The 16,401-nt window shown below is 48.1% G+C and overlaps 5 protein-coding genes across 5 annotated transcripts; 4 read left to right on the plus strand and 1 right to left on the minus strand.

Moving 5' to 3' along the window:
* Positions 1 to 807: 807 nt before the first annotated feature.
* Positions 808 to 4,153, plus strand: N7458_011321 (putative MFS transporter; the record flags this gene model as incomplete). The annotated part of the gene is made up of 6 exons (XM_056914703.1): positions 808 to 1,219; positions 1,321 to 1,567; positions 1,635 to 2,669; positions 2,995 to 3,065; positions 3,121 to 3,358; positions 3,418 to 4,153. The coding sequence occupies 6 exons, from the start codon at positions 808 to 810 to the stop codon at positions 4,151 to 4,153; spliced, it is 2,739 nt and encodes a 912-aa protein (XP_056759457.1).
* Positions 4,154 to 4,893: 740 nt separating this feature from the next.
* N7458_011322 (phosphotransferase enzyme family protein) lies at positions 4,894 to 5,148 on the plus strand (the record flags this gene model as incomplete). Its single annotated transcript, XM_056914704.1, has 1 exon — positions 4,894 to 5,148. One exon carries the CDS (start codon positions 4,894 to 4,896, stop codon positions 5,146 to 5,148), a length of 255 nt encoding a protein of 84 aa, XP_056759458.1.
* Positions 5,149 to 5,177: 29 nt separating this feature from the next.
* On the plus strand, positions 5,178 to 5,606 carry N7458_011323 (uncharacterized protein; the record flags this gene model as incomplete). The annotated part of the gene is made up of 2 exons (XM_056914705.1): positions 5,178 to 5,415; positions 5,584 to 5,606. The coding sequence occupies 2 exons, from the start codon at positions 5,178 to 5,180 to the stop codon at positions 5,604 to 5,606; spliced, it is 261 nt and encodes an 86-aa protein (XP_056759459.1).
* Positions 5,607 to 8,001: 2,395 nt separating this feature from the next.
* Positions 8,002 to 9,083, plus strand: N7458_011324 (glycoside hydrolase family 5 protein; the record flags this gene model as incomplete). The annotated part of the gene is made up of 3 exons (XM_056914706.1): positions 8,002 to 8,081; positions 8,137 to 8,629; positions 8,691 to 9,083. 3 exons carry the CDS (start codon positions 8,002 to 8,004, stop codon positions 9,081 to 9,083), a joined length of 966 nt encoding a protein of 321 aa, XP_056759460.1.
* Positions 9,084 to 13,286: 4,203 nt separating this feature from the next.
* Positions 13,287 to 14,126, minus strand: N7458_011325 (DUF899 domain-containing protein; the record flags this gene model as incomplete). Its single annotated transcript, XM_056914707.1, has 1 exon — positions 13,287 to 14,126. One exon carries the CDS (start codon positions 14,124 to 14,126, stop codon positions 13,287 to 13,289), a length of 840 nt encoding a protein of 279 aa, XP_056759461.1.
* Between the last annotated feature and the right edge of the window lie 2,275 nt (positions 14,127 to 16,401).

Consider the following 16,401-nt stretch of genomic DNA (forward strand, 5'->3'; position numbering starts at 1 on the left):
TCTAAGCCACGCACTCGTAACTAACTTAACTAGGAGTTAGTTAACTTGCAAGAAGTCGCGAATTGACTAAGCTGACGGCATGATGGATTTTGGCAGACTTGCATCTGAGGAGCTAACTGAAGGGTTTATTGACCTCTTCGTGGAGCAAGAAACAGTTTGGTTTTGATGAGTATTAACACATAAGTTACCATCTGGACAGTTTTACTCGGGTCCTGTGACTCGTGGATAATCTCGATATGACCAACGAACCAGGCTGCGGCAATTCCTGTCCGGAATACGAAGTACATCCTGCATAAAAGAGGCTCGATCTATTTCTGGCACGGAGTAACCTAAGACTGGAGGCCTGGAGAATAACCGTTCTCATACCGTACTATAAATTATGAACTATGAACTATGTATAGATGGACCCTTTGTGACTCTTCGAGTCATGCTTAAAGAACATTATCAACTGCAGGCCAACTACTGTAATAATGCAAATACATCCAATCCATCGCAATCCAATCAAGCGGCAAGATTGTCGATCTCCCTTAATCAATTACTTTGTTCTCCACGAGGCCCCCCCCCCCCTGAACCAAGTGGGGCCCTCTCCCAAGTGAAAGGGGGCGTGACGGCACCGCTTGCGACGATTGGGTTTTGCTGACGGACCCCCCGTTCCCCGTTCTTATACCGCACGCATGTGGACTTGGACTTTCTCATCATGCCACGATAATCCACTTTCTCTCTTTACTTTTGCATCTTTCCTATCTTCTATAATTCACCTTCCTTTCCCTACCTCCACATATATACCCCACGGCATGCCCGGCCGCCATGCCCGCGGAACCCGACTTTGACCGCGAAGACCGCGAGGATGCCCCATTCCTAACCCCCGATTCCAACGCCCCCAGCAGCGCCCACGACCAGCAGCACAATGGCCAGTCCAAGCCCACACGACCGGTGCCCGCGACGGCCCCCGCCAGTCCCTCCGCCAGCAAGATCACATTCCGCCTGAAACTCATTCTCTTCGTCATGGTGCTGGCCGTGGAGATCGGCTTTGCATTCCTGGAGGGCCCCATGGTCCGCGTCATGGAGTCGATCGCCTGTCGCCAGTATTATTCCGAGACAGATCCGACCAAGATTCCTGCCAATGGCCAGGTCCCTGAGGAAATGTGCAAGTTGGCCGAGATTCAGGCGGAATTGGCGGCCGTGAAGGGATACCATATGTTCTTTGATGGGTTACTAAGTATGGACTTTCCCCGGGCCTGGGCTTGAGTGGAATGTAATAGCGGGGAGGGAATTAAAGACTAGTTATATACTGACTGCTTTTTCTCTCTTTGGTAATAGGCGCGCTCATGGCTTTTCCCTATGGTCTGCTGGCAGACCGTCGGGGCCGCAAATCGACCCTCATCCTCGGCGTCCCCGGATTCTTTCTCAACTCGATCATTACGATTGCCGTCCTATGGTTCTCGGATATACTCCCGTTGCGCGCGGTTTGGCTATCTTCCCTGGCTTGGTTGATTGGTGGTGGGCCGGTCGTAGCCTTTGCTATTATCTGGACAATGATGGCCGATGTAACCAGCGAGGAGGAGAGGTAAGATATTAAGATGGCTTTTCCAGGCGATATCAGTGCATATAACTAACGAGATGTGTTCTACCAGGGCTGGACTATTCTTCCAGTTTGCCATTGTCTCCATGGGAACCGACTTTGTTTCTAGCGCTGTCGCTTCATGGCTGATGACCATGGACCCCTGGGCTCCGCTACTAATTGGATTCGCTATCGTCAATGTCGGCTTGTTATTTATCTTCATACTGCCCGAGACGAAACATGCAATTCCAGCTCAAAACGTGGAACCGTCCCATGTGGAGCTCTCCGATCTCACGGTGGAATCCGATCCCAAGCACGCCTACCGCAAGCCCGAGGAGGCAGGACTTTACCACGATGAAAGCGACATGGACGTGGACCACGACCACGATCACGATCACGAAGCTCATATGACATGGAGCTACCCCACGCAACAACACCCGTCCTTGTGGGCCAAATGTCGCGCCAACTATCGCTTCTACATGAAACCCTATCTCTTCATTTTAAACCGCAAGCCCGTGCTTCTTCTTTTAACGGCGTTCTTGGTATACCGTCTCAGCCGGGGGTCGTCCTGGTTTTTGACTCAGTATATTTCCACTCGGTATCACTGGACGCTCGCGCAGGCCAATATGCTCGTGGCCTCCCGCCCAACAGTCTCCATCCCCATCTTCCTCTGGGGCCTACCCTATCTCAAAAAATACGTCCTCAATCCTCGCCGCGACTCCACCGACAAAGATCTGTGGCTCGCTCGCGCAAGCATCCTCTGCCTCACCCTCGGCACACTAGGAATCGGTCTCTCCCCCTCCGTCGCCACCCTCATCCCCAGCATGATCATCCAAACGTCGGGGTCCGGCTTTGTCTTCCTCACCCGCTCAATCATCACCACTCTCGTCGAGCGCGACGAAACCGCCCGCCTATACACCGTCATCGAGATCATCCAGTCCGTTGGCAACATCGTGGCCAGTTTATCCATCACGACGGTCTTCCAGCTTGGACTACGTCTGGGAGGATTCTGGATTGGATTGGCTTGGATGATGACCAGTTCGTTATTTTGCATGGTGGCGGCTGCTATTTGGTTCTTCCGGCTGCCACCTTCGCCACAGACGCCGGAGTTTGTGGTTGGGGAGTTTGATGAGGGGGATTGATTTGCATGGACTTGGATTTGGTTTTTGTATAGACTTTTTGTATAGTATAGAGATTCCAGACCATTTGAGGGCGTTCCGGTCAATTTCATTGCATCTGACAGTCGTCATTTCAATCCTTTCTAATAGAGACGATCAAATTTATCAAAACTATCCAAAGTAGACAAAGGAGATTGGATTCACAGTTGTCTACTTTGTCTGAATCGCCCTTTCCCTTTTCAGAAGTTAGCTCGGCGAGCTGACCCAGTCACGTGCATCTCACATGCAAAAGCCCCAATAATTCTACGAAGCAAGCAACCACTTCCCCCTCCAGCCACCGCGGACGTTGCAATGGAGAAGTTCTCCCAGTTTCGGGATCGAGGCAAGTCCAAGCTCACTGCTGGCCGAGGATCTTTGTATACTAACTGGGATTCCCCACAGGCTCGGGCATCGCGCCCTTCCTTCCCATTCCAGCCGAGCCACTCGGCCTCCAGGCGCCCCTCCGATTGTTCCTGTTTTGCTTTCGGCTGCCTATATTCATCTTTGTCACGATCTCATACTTTTTGTTCTTGCAATGGCTGCCAATCGGGTCCCTGGGCAAGAAAGCAGCTCTGTGGTGTATACTAGGCGTGCCCAGTATTTGGTGGATTGACCTGCAGGTTGATGGAGTGAGGAAAGGGTGCGTATAGCTCCGAATCCTGGCAGTTAACAAGATTTACTGACAATCTCATCATATAGATCTCTGTCCAAGCAACAACAAGCTCGTCTCCCCCAGCCAGGCTCAGTCATCGCGTCCTCATTTACCTCCCCGATTGACGCAGTCTACTTGGCCGCCATCTTCGATCCCATCTTCACGGCATCGTACCCAAATACCCGACAAGTAGAGCGCATCTCTCTTCTTCAAGCTATCCTGCGCGCTTTCGCGCAGCCCTTGACTGAACCTGAGCCCGGCACCAAGCTAGTCGATGTGTCCACTTTGGTGGAGAAATACCCCTACCGACCCGTCGTCATCTTCCCAGAATGCACCACCACCAACAGTCGGGGTGTTCTACCTCTGAGCCACTCGCTGCTGGGCGTCCCCTCGAAGACCAAGATCTTCCCTCTCAGTCTTAGATACACGCCCGTCGACGTGGTCACCCCGCTACCGGGTACCTACGTCAGTTTCCTGTGGACGCTGCTGAGTCGGCCCACGCATTGCATCCGCGTGCGCATTGCAGAATGCATCATGATTGGACGCAGTGCATTTGACGCGCCGCCAGCTCGATCAACTCGAAAGTCCACCTTTAGCACGAATTACCTCGACACCCTGGACGAGGACACCGCGACTGGTGATGTCACTGCCAGCGAGAAGGCGCTGCTTGACCAAGTCGGCGAGTCTTTGGCACGTCTGGGCCGGGTTAAGCGTGTTGGACTTGGCGTGGAGGAGAAGCAGGATTTCGTCCGGATGTGGAGTAAGACGCGGCGGACTTGGTGATTGTACTTTTTTTCTGTTGTTATGGCATTATGTCTTAAGGACGTTTTACAAACCCTCTGGGGAGCGCGGCTCTGACCCTTTAGTTATATATACTTATAGAATTATATTCATAGCTATCTTTAAGACTCTCCCTATCGAGTAGTCAACATCAGTTCACTAGTGAGTTAATAGTAGCGATACTGACTGATTTTTAAATCGCAACAACCAATACTAAAGTAGATAACGTATTGAGCTCAACAGACCTGCGGTGGGAAATATCACATGACTGGAGAATCAGTGCGTTCTGAACTTCCTCAACTGCTTATTTTCCTCCTATTTAGGCAATCCTCCATATTTCAATATTACCTCCGTCGACTCCTCTGTTCACGATGTGGAAACCAGTAGTTATCCCCTTTCAGAACTCCCAGCCTCTACCTACTCTACCTACAACAGATGAAATCCGCGCTTGCACCAATGTTTTGTGGGAGACCATGGCCTCTAAGATCGTGGCAGTGGACGACGATATTGTTGCAAAATACGGAGGATGTATAAACGCCTGGGAAGGCCAGGCTTTGGTTTACCTTGGAACGACACGTCCCAGAAGTTCCAGCCCCTCGACTATACACGATGTACTATGATTCCAAAGAACTGTTTTTGATCATGCAACGCGTTCCCTGGTACCACTGAATTCCATCTGGCCATCATTGGCGGACTCCGAGAAGGATGACATCATCGCCAGACTCCAACTAATCTTCGACACAATGCGAAAGGCCGAGTGTCCCTGGCCCGACTTTTTGGAAGGCCTGGACGGCGGCGGTGTCCATCACTACCTATTCTATAGTCAACACGGCGATGAGAAATTTCTAGGGCCTTTCACCGGCGAACCTGCCTTCATAGCGGGGCTGGTCGGTAATTATCGAGCCTTGGTCGAACGCAATAATCGGCCAGACTACAAGGCTCGCTTTTACGAGAAATACCTCGCTCGCGTCCTGTGCAGGGTCACCGGCCTACATTGACGCATGGGGACGTTCAGCAGAAGAACATCATGGTCGTGGAGAATACGAGTTGCCTAAACGATCGAGGTGGGAGATCATTTAACATCGCAATCGTCGATTGGGAGAATTCCGGTTGGTTTCCTGACTACTGGGAATTATTCTGTGCTTCGTACCCCCTTAATGTCGAGTGGGAAGAAGACTGGTCCTGGCGAGTTCAGGAGTTTGTTCAAGTATGGCCCGCTGAGATGGCCGCCATGCAACTGATTGACAAAGATCTAGGCTGGAGAAGTACGTTATGTTTAGAGTTTTAGGACCGGGCACCATAGGCTAGCGTGGCTAATAGAAACCAGCCAAAGGAAGCTGTGTATGTTATCTGAAGGTAATGACCGAACCTACAAGGTATGGATCGGGGAATGAGAAGATAACGGGATACAATGGGCTCACCCTTTCTACTAGAGCAGCATATCGCTGGTAATTAATCTCGTAAAATGGAAGTATCTCCACGTCAATGCACCACCACCTGTTATCAACCATGCATTGCGTCAATCTTGGCCTTTTGTTTGAGTGGATTGTACTCCGTGTGGCTTTGAGAAACGGTAGACACTTCCGTTGAGTGCTTTGTCGGCGTCCTATAGGCCTTTGCTAGTCTTTATCAATACCCACCCCGATAACCGAGACTCAGACAAAGAAGTCAACAAAGCATATCCTCAAAGAAAGCAGAACACAACGCCTTTACCTTTAATTCAACGGAAAAAAAATAATGAAACCCCAACCCCATTGGGCTCCATCTCTATAAAGTCCAACCTTTCCCACCAAACAACGCCAAAACCTAAACTACCCCCAGACCATCCCTCCCAACAAACCAACACACCAGCAATCTCAAACCTAACCTCACTTCCTAAATCTAAAATCCAAACTCCATAAATGTGCACCCAAAACTACATAACCTACAAAACATGCACCCACACCTACACCAGCCACAAAACCCCCTGCCCAGAAGCAAACTTACCAACCCGATACCGGCAAAACTGTAAACCGTTTCTCGGACTGGAAACCAGAGGGCGGATGGTGAGTGTAGTCGAAGGCGTAGGCAGATATCGGATTCCGGAGGAGAGGAGGGAAAGGAAAGACGGTCTTTGTCCGGATTGTGCGGGGGCGTTGCTTGTGGAGATGGGGGAGGGTTTTTAGGATGAGGGAGGTGGTGGAGGTGGATGTGCTTGAGAAGATGGAGGAGAAGGAGAATGCATGGAATGGCAATGGGAATGGAGGGAAGAAGGGGGGTGGATGGATGTCGTTTTTCTCGTAATCAAGTGTTCCTAGGGCTTAATCACCAGGTTCTAGGAGTTCAGGCATATCAGGGAGCGCACAGCTATATTCCTAGGGGCGGTGCCTATACTCCTAGAGACTAGCTACCCGATCCTAGGAATGAACGTCCTAATCAGCCCCCCGTAATACAGACCAAGGTGTTTTCCTGGCTCCTAGAAGACCAGGACGCGGGGTTGATTGATCGATTGATTGATTAACTTCTAGTCCGTCCTTCATCATCATCTATGCAGCGGAAACTGTAAGTATAGGTCCCTATCTGTCAGGCTATCGGTCTCCCCGAGCTCCCAGCTATACTACACTCTATAAAAGACGTTTCACAACCCACATACAGTACGTCACGAAACCGGTGCATCTTCCTCCACTCTTAGAGAGATTCTCTAGCCCCACCCCGGATAGACACTAGTCCATATTAGATATAGGCCCCGAATATTAATATTCCTGTATCAGTCTCAGTACCATGACTGACTGTCATTAAAATACGATGCGTTGTCTCGTAACTGTACTAGTGATCCAAGGAAACTAGAATATTCCGTAGCAATGTAAACAAGTCAAAAACCATGGCTAGTGAGTGCCTCGAGAATCTAGCGAGCTGTCACTTTCCCCTGCTACTCCCTAGCGACAGTCTAGGGGGGCTTACTCGGCGCTAGACTGCAAATACTGACTTGCATTACGGTTGTCTTAAAGGTGAACTATGAAGTGCAAAGGTAGTTCCAAGTAACAATATATAAATTGATCGCGAAGAACCAAGTATATGTAAGCTAAATGAGTGTCCTTATATATCTCGTACGTCGTGATGATATAGTGGTAGGTAGGGCTTAGCGCGATCTACTTGTCTACTACGTGGAATGCATGCTTGTATGTGAAATGGGGGGTGTCGACATAAAATTTCGTGCCAACAGTGTCACTAATTTTGCAACCGACACAAATTTAAATTCGTGCCTATCATTTTGAAGTTGTCTGGATGGTCCCCATCTGGATAGACACATTCCCCAACCCATTCTTCACGCGCATGCCCCCATTCTCTCGGGGTCAGCTTGTAGGGTTAAAATTCATTTTAGTAGCTGTGATATCACATCAGTTTGCATATTTAAAAACATTAAACCAATGAGGTAGACAGGAATATAGTTGTTAGGCCCGATCCAATCTGGGTAGTGTGCATCCCGGTGAGAGGCATGCAGACAAATCACCTAGCCAACCGTGTAGTCAACCATGGAAGGGAAGACTAAATAAACCGCTTGTATACACTCTAATAGTCCCATAGACTCTCTTTTGTTTTAATTTCTAATTTAATTTATCCTGTTTACAGCCAGATATAGACGGCTACAAAGGGGCTCTGCAAGGAGCAAAAGAAAGATAACGGAGTCACTAGAGCGCCATGCAGTTACCCCCGAACTAGCAATTTATGTATACTTAGTGATAAAGCCACATATTGTATTAGGCGGTCTTTTTCCTCGTCTCCTCTCTATATCCGGTTCGCCATAGCCGTGGCCCTATACATTTAGAGGACCTGTCTCACAGAATCCTGTGTGTATAAAGAACAGGTTGACCATGTTTGCTGAACTTCCGCATTTGGCGCTGCTCTTGCTGCCTTTACTCCATTCTGTGGCTATCGCCACTCCTTCTAGATCGTGAGATTTTGTTTGACCCTACAGTGATACCAAACTAGCTTGGATGAATCACTAGTACTGACCTTCTTCGGCTCAGTTATCTTGAGTCTCATAATGACACCTTTGATTATAATAGCCAGAAAGTTCGGGGTGTCAATCTTGGAGGATGGCTTGTGCTGGAGTCCTGGATCACGCCCTCAATTTTCGAGGCAGCTGGTCACTCCGTGGTGGACGAATATACCCTCTGCCAGGTCCTGGGGAAGGATGAGGCCAAGGCACGACTCCAAAACCACTGGAACACCTTTATAACCGAGGACGATTTCCTCAGTATCGCTCAGGCGGGAATGAACCATGTGCGGATTCCAGTGGGTTACTGGGCCGTGGCTCCTCTGGCTGGGGAACCGTATGTGGACGGTCAGCTCGATGCCCTTGACAATGCAATCACCTGGGCCAGAAATGCAGGCCTTAAGGTCCTGATCGATCTACACGGAGGTAGACTCCCTACTCTATACCTCGATAACCTGCTAGTGACTAGTCCATTCGGATATAGCTCCCGGATCACAGAACGGGTTTGACCACAGTGGTCGCAGAGGGCCGATTCACTGGTAGCAGGGAAACACAGTCAAACAGACGCTAGAGGCGATTAGAGGCCTAGCAGAACGGTATTCCCCAAAAAAAGATGTGGTGGTGGCAATTGAGGCCCTCAACGAGCCGGCGATCTATAATGGAATAAACCTGGCCCAGCTGAAGCAGTACTATTATGACGTATGTGGGACGGTCCGTGATTATAGCCATGATACCGCTGTAGTATTGCACGACGGGTTCCTGCCTGTTGACTCCTGGAACGGATTTAGGTGGAGCTTCTTCGAGGCCCAGCTGGATGCCTATGAGAAGAGTACCGGCTGGCTTTTCTGGACCTGGAAGACTGAGGGTGCGTCAGCATGCGACATGCAAGATCTTCTAGCCAGCGGCATCTTTCCTCAGCCGTTGTCAGACAGGCAGTACCCCAACCAATGCCTTTAAGTAGATAAGGGGTTTGGATTTAAGCGCAGTTGTCGGTGGTGATATCTTGTGCCTCCACGGCCATTATGAAAGAGAAAAATAATTGTAAAACATCCACAAAAATTGAATATTAAGCTCAGCGTTCCGACAGTGGTCCACATGAGGAAGTCGATTTCCAGGTATGAGGAAATGACCTCAAGTCCTTCGAGACGATCGGTGTGTGCTTCTTGCGGTAAGCTCGTTCCAGAGGCTGATATATTTCCCGTTAATGATGGTGATCCTCTGCTCTTACCTCTCGGTGGTGCTCTCGATCGCTGTGGCCGGCATAAGCACACCTGGGATGTATTCTTATCGTGCTACTTAACTTCTTTTTTTTTCAAGTGTTTGCCTAATCCCGCCATTGCCCAGAACCAGAATGAAGGCACTGCTATGACGACTTTTGGTCCGAGGCCCTCTTTGAGAGTAGATGAAACAAACGTAGAGGACTTGCGAATAAGACGCGATAATCTTTCAAATGACGAGATTGTATCATATTCGGTCAGGGCTGCGAAATTGAAAGTTATTCTAGATCATTCTGCAGCGCTACAATGTCTGCAGCCGGTTCAGCTAGTAGGTCAACCGAGCAGACATTCATGACTGCAACTGCCCCCCTTCCACTATCACCCCTAGCATCCCCAGCTGTGATACCCATACCAGAGACGCCAAAGCTTGAGCCACAGAGTAAGGATGGCTTTATATCAGACAGAAGTTTAACCAATGATGATGATACCTTGGAGGTGCTTTGTGAAAAGCCGTTTAGTTTCACCATTCAGAGAATTAGAGAGTTTAAAGACTCATTGAGTCGGCCCCCTGACACAAGGACGTTTACGCACCCGGAGTTTATCTACGGCATTGATTCTCTCTTTGAGAAGATGAATCTTGAATGGTGTGGACCGCGAGGGTATGCCGTCTCAATACGCGGGCGATTCTATGCAGACAAAGAAAAGTTGAAACCCAACAAAGTAAAATTTTCTTGCAACTAGGAGACACAAATATCAAGCATACCTATCCGAGTGGGGGGTGGTGGATTTGCTAAATCACAATAGCCTTAAAAGAGATCGTTCCACTCTTCAACGATTCGATTGTCCGCTCAGTGGCTTCTTCGTCGCTTTACTAACACACCAGGCTAGTGGGATCTCATAACTACCAATGGCACTCACAACCATGAGGCGGCACTAGATGCTAGAGCCATTCCAACTTTACGAAAGATCTGTCGAAGCCGTGGGATTACAGAAATTGTTGAGATGGAGACCCTAGAGGGCTTACTCCTTACCGCAATTTATGACGCTTCGTGAAGACTGGTCTCCCAGTGATCAAATGAGATGGACTGAATATCCAGGCTGACAAGAGAGTCCGCCGGTTGGAAGGACTGAGCTCTACGCAGGCTTTATTGACGAGACTTAGAGACTATCCTGACTATCGGTATCGTTTCCACATTTACGGGGACGGAAGCTTTGCTCGTTTACTAGTTTTTGAACGAGGTTCATTGGAGATTCTCCGGTCCAACTTTAAATTCGCAGGTGGACTGGACATACAGGATGAGTCGACTTGATATACCACTTTTCAATATTATTGATGTGACAGTAATCAATACGTCCTCCTTTGTGGGAATTTGATTCCTTGATACTGAAATAATGAGAGCATTGAGTGGGTACTGGAGAGGCTTCAAGGCCTGTGTACGGACTTAGAAATCAGATATCCCACAACGATCATCTCCGACTGCGAAGCTGCGCTTCTTGAAGCCCGGAAAACAATATACCCACAGACAAACCACCTTATCTGTGCCTGGTATGTTTCACGAAAGACTTGGCCATGAACGATCGAAGTCTATCTGCTAAAGACATTCGTACAAAAGTCAGAGAATCTTGAGAGGAACCGCTGCCTCACATCAGGCATATACTATACGGTAAAACTATCCCTGAACCCCAAAAATAATGGGATACATTTCAGATAAAATGGTCAGCTCGATACTCCAGGATTCGCAACTATATCCGAGACACATGGCTCGTGAAGTACGGCACGATGATTGTCACTGCGTGGACGAATCATGTCGTTCATTTCGGTAACACAGTCACCTCTCTCGCAGAGTGTACCCATCTTGTAGTCAAAGATGCCATTCGAAGCTCTGTTGGGGATCTAGACAAGGTTCTCTACTATATTTCAGTCATTCTTCGCCGCCAACGGGAGGAATATCGAGCTGAATTAGCAAGGCAAGCGGCTTGACGACCAAATAAACTGCTCAGCCCAGTGTTTCGACTTGTTCTTGAACGTGTTTCCCACCATACGCTGTTTAAGACCGACGAAATTGTACAACATCTGCGGAAACTGCAGGCAGAACACCAGCAAAAACAAACGATGATAATGTCCGTTTCACTCTGGACCCAAGCACACACATATGCTCTAATTCAATGGGGATTCCGTGCATCCACAAAATTCTCTGAGCCACTGAGTTACGGAACCTCTCTCCAGTTGGAAGACTTCCATGAACAGTGGCGTGTTGAGAGGTCTGCAGACCGCACTCCACTCGATCCGCGCCTGTTTGTCAAAGAGCCGCGAGAATGCACGACAAAAGATTGTGTTAGCAAGAGAAAGAGACAATATCTGAGCGGCAATTCTATTACTAGATAGCTATCGAAGTTCAAGATGGTAGAAGGAGAGCTTAACGGCGATAAGAAGGTGCTGCCGGCCTGCAAAAACACAACGACGGGAGAGAAATGTCGTTTTGCCTGGCAGAAATGTGGTATACAACCGTGGTGGTAGTGTAACTCAACTTTAGGCTTTTTATTCTTAGAGCAGATAATCATGTTATGCCGAGAAAAGAAATTCGCCGTTCATGACGTCGCAAAACAGCTGACGAAGGATATATAAATACATGCGAATACAACTACTCCTGCAGGCCAAACTTGAGGACACTTCCTGCAACGCGCACACAGCAAAATCGGGCGTAGGGATAATACCTTCAATATACAACATGTCAACAATGTTAAAAACGCAGATATGTGGCATATAACTCAATATTTCTTGTACAATTACCTAGCGCAACCAATGTGGGGTGGCACTCTGAATTTGCTGTTCGAGGCCATTAGGGGGAGCGGCACAGCTTCACGGGGGGAAGACTCTCCTTCCTCCACCGGAAGCGACTAGTGTTGTCCGTTTACTTGTCACACCGGCTAAATCGTGTATTGAACAACAACGTCGACCATGTACGACCATGCAGCAGATCCTTTAGCCCTGTCAGGTCTATGTTACTGAGCGGCATATTTTTAACGGCTAGTTACGCTGATATAGAGGCTATCAAAACGTGAAATCTAAATTAATATCAAGATTCGGTAGAGCTTCACAGGCAGGATAATGAAAACCAAGTGGTGATGAAATATATAAAGCCGATTAAAGGTCGCACAGGTTTGAGAATGCAGGTTCATATATTATCCTTCCCGACGCGACAGACGCGACCCATCAGTCGTATTCGCATTCCTCCCGTCCAGCTTAGTTATTAGCTAAAGAATCTGAAGATGCTTCATGTAGATGCTATTTCTTTCACCTATCGGATTGCTGGTCCATAAGCGTACTGGTGTCCAGATGCTTGCATGGCGACTAGTTGAGGGTTTTCAGGCCTGGCCGGTTCAGGATCCGTCTGGGTCCTAATGTCCGAATGTCCTGGCCCTACATCGTTGGGATTGTTTTATCATAGAGAGTGTTGGGGAAGTCATTGCAATTTCGTTGACTGAATGGCCACGCGAACGACAGTGTCACTCGACTTTCGTTAGATTGTAGGTGCTGAAATTTGTTATAGCCGAGGGAGCCTCGGATGAGCTTCCAATTCAAGGCTCATTTGAGATTGAATGGCATCCATTTCAGCCTCTCCTTTTTGGTTTGGTTGATCATCAAACCCTAGAGAGTTGTCTTTCTCAACGTGTAGCTTGGGTTAAATGGACCAGAAAGACTAAGCTATTTCTCATAGATTTCCATTCATGGGAATCGACATGCTCTAGTTGGTTCTGGTTGTATCTGGAACAGGAGACATGGACAAAAGCATCTTACGCGCAAGCATTGAAATTCAAGTGAAGTATGTATAATAGGTGTATGCATACACTTAAAGGAGTGTGTTTAGACTAAAACCAGTCAAGAACTTTTCTGAATCCACATCGCTATTCTCGCCTGACCTGACCGATGGACTAACCATACCTAGTGCAGCCCTTTCAGGTCATCCTGAGTATACTCATCCTTGCGCCGAAACCCGAGACCAGGATGTCCACTTTCTCCATCCTGCCTGCCGAGGGGTGTCAAGTCCAACCAGCCAAAGGTGTTGATCAAATGCTCCCCACCACGCGCGTAGGTCGAGTACGTGTGGTAAATCTTTCCCTCCTCACCAATTTTGCCGTCACCCCTGTAGAAGACGGTATTTCCTGGTTGTTCTCCCTCGGTGAAGTAGTTTTGCGCAACCTTGAGCAGCTCGTCCTTGCTCTTGAAGTTATACTCAACCGCGCGGACGGCCTCGTCCTGCGTCACATGCATGTCGAAGTTAAAGTCACTGTCATAGGACGACACCCAGGGGAACGTCCAACCCATACGCTTCTTGTACGCCTCGATCTTCTCGATCGGGGCGCGCGACACGGCGACGATGCTGGTGGAGCGCGAGTGGAGGTGTTCCAGAGCAGGGAATGAGTCGCCCATCACGGAGCAGCTAGGACAGCCCGCTTCCCAAGAGGGGTCGAACATAAAGTGATAGATGATCAGCTGGCGGCGGCCGAAGAACAGGTCAGAAAGACTGAGGTTCTTCTTTTCGCCATCCTTTGGGCAGATGACGGTGAAGGTGTAAGGATTAGTCACTTCGACGATTGGAAGCTTGCGTCGCTCGGCAGCGAGGGTATCCCGGACACGCGTAGCTTCCTTTTCTTTCTCCAGTAGACTCAGGCGCGCTGCGCGATATTCGGCAGGAGAGACGACCTGTGTCACACGGTGAGACAGTTTATAGAGGGATGGTAATGGTAAGGAAGGGGGTTTTCGTACTTGAACGGCGGCCATTGTGTAGAATGTTGAATCAAGTATTGAAATCTTGAAGATTGAATTTGGTTGGGAATTTTGTCTGGTCGATGAGGATTTGGCTTGGTGATAGAATTCAGCGGTTGGAAGGGCATTCGCGGGCTTTTTATCTTTTTCATTTTCTTTCATACTCTATGACCAAAGTTCAGCCATATCCCATGCGTCCTCAGATTCGACGAATAATTGACCTGCGGAGTCGGCGCAACATTTTGTGTTGAGGTCATCCTAGGACATTCGTGTATGCGAGCCAACGCGTCCTTCGCTCATCGCATAATAGCTGACGCGATAGTGACGCGCTGTCAGATGACTTGGCTCCCAAGTTCTCATGCTCGTATTTGAAACTCTATATACGAACCCTGAGCTACCATTTGGCGAGGGCTGCTTTGTGATCAGTAATCACAAATTATGAGGTCGTCATGTGGTCTCTTGCAGCTTCATCTCCTATTTGTCAGCAATCTAATAACGGCACCACTTCAGGGTCATTATGAAAAATGAGGGTCATCAAAAAGTAATTCACAAAATATATACAGTGTTGTGGGGCAAAGTGCTTCTTTGGGTATTGACTGAATGTGGACTGGACTAAGTGCTCAATAACTAAGTGAACTAACTTAACTAGGTTAGGTTAGTTAACTACGAAGAAAAGTAGAGCCGTGAAATTGGCAGGACCCTCTCTGTATAGATGTAGTTATGTACCGAATAGATTAACGACTCCAGTACACGATGAACTCGGTAGAATCTTGTCTATTAGGTATCGTAGACCACTTCTCCGGAGTATAGCCAAACCTTTTGACTAAGGTACGCAGCAGTTATGCGACTTCTATTAGAAACCCCGCCATCAATCTTGCCTCTAAAGCATTCTTTACCAGTAAGACCCTTCTACAAAGTAAGTATTTATATTACAAGCTAACTTCGGGCGTAACGGCCCTAGGACCCTCGATTCCTATACGCTAGTTCTAGAACGACGGTCGGGTGATAAACCACGAGTATCGACGTCGCTAATATAGTTTGCTACGAGAATTATAGACCTAATCATATTATACTAATATTATTAGTCTATGCTAATTTAGAAACGGTAAATGAATAAATCGGATCGACTTGAGATCTTTTTAACCGCGAATATATAGAGTATAGTAGATAAGTAGATAAAGTCCTAAGCGAGACAAGCATCGAGGACTACCGAGCCAAGACTTTTTCTAGAAGGTACTATACAACACTAATATAATCTACTACTCGTATTAGATCTAGGAGGTAAATTATAAGCGATAGTTACTCGGCGTGCATTGACCTTAAAGCGTATAGGAGCTCTCGGAATCACAGCACTCCGCAGGGGCGCAGGCCAGTAGACCCGGGCCGAATTAGGATCTAGAAGACCGGCGGACTTTCTCGACGGAGGATAAAGATTTAAAATTAGAGATAATCGAAGCTACATATGAAAATAAGGCCAAGTCAAGGAAGAATACCAAGTTTACCTCTCCTCCCCGCCGCCTAGTTATGTCAACTGGATGCCACTAGTTAGCTAGTTAGTTAACTCAAAACAACCTCCCTTTTTCCTGCCTTTCTCATCCCTGCCCTTCGTTTTCATCGTTTCAGGGCCACAGAGTGCGCAGCGCGCGTCACCAGTTTCCTAAGGGCATAGATATGGGAAGGTTCGAATGCCCCCAGATGACTAAGGTACACGGTGTGACGACAACCCTGTTCTAGCGGTAAGTTACCGCTCTATGTTTCGACACAAATTTTATGATGCAACGGACGAAGAGGCCAATGAATTTGCACTTTCGAAGATTGTTTTTGTGTGGAGGAAAATAATCTCCCCCGAACTGGTTGTGCACGGGGAGGGGGGGGGGGGGGGGGGAGGAATTGTCTGCACCCGTGGGATGCGGGCTCTATTAGGCGCCAGGGTGTGAACGTAATGTTCCCGCTTTATAAGCAACCAGATTTATAATTCTACGGACATCGCTTTCAGCGATGCCCGATCGACTTCAGGGACTTCGGGCTACAGAGATGGCCGCAACAGGTATAATTGATAAGGCAACAGCGTACGCGTCGTTTACTTCTGGTAGCTGAGCAAGAACTAACTATCGAGGCTTTGTAATATGCCTAGGACCTTCCAAGGTTATTGTAGCAAGTCCTGACGTTGAATCAGCCCGAACACCCTCTACAGAGTTTATAACATAGCTATATATATTTGACGGGAGTTCCTTGGTTATATGTCGTTCCAGAGTATCTAGTTCATTGTCTATTCATTTCAAAGTTAAAG

The sequence above is a fragment of the Penicillium daleae genome (genome assembly GCF_028827525.1).
Source record: "Penicillium daleae strain IBT 16125 chromosome Unknown utg000009l_segment0_segment0, whole genome shotgun sequence".
Taxonomy (NCBI): Eukaryota; Fungi; Ascomycota; class Eurotiomycetes; order Eurotiales; family Aspergillaceae; genus Penicillium; species Penicillium daleae.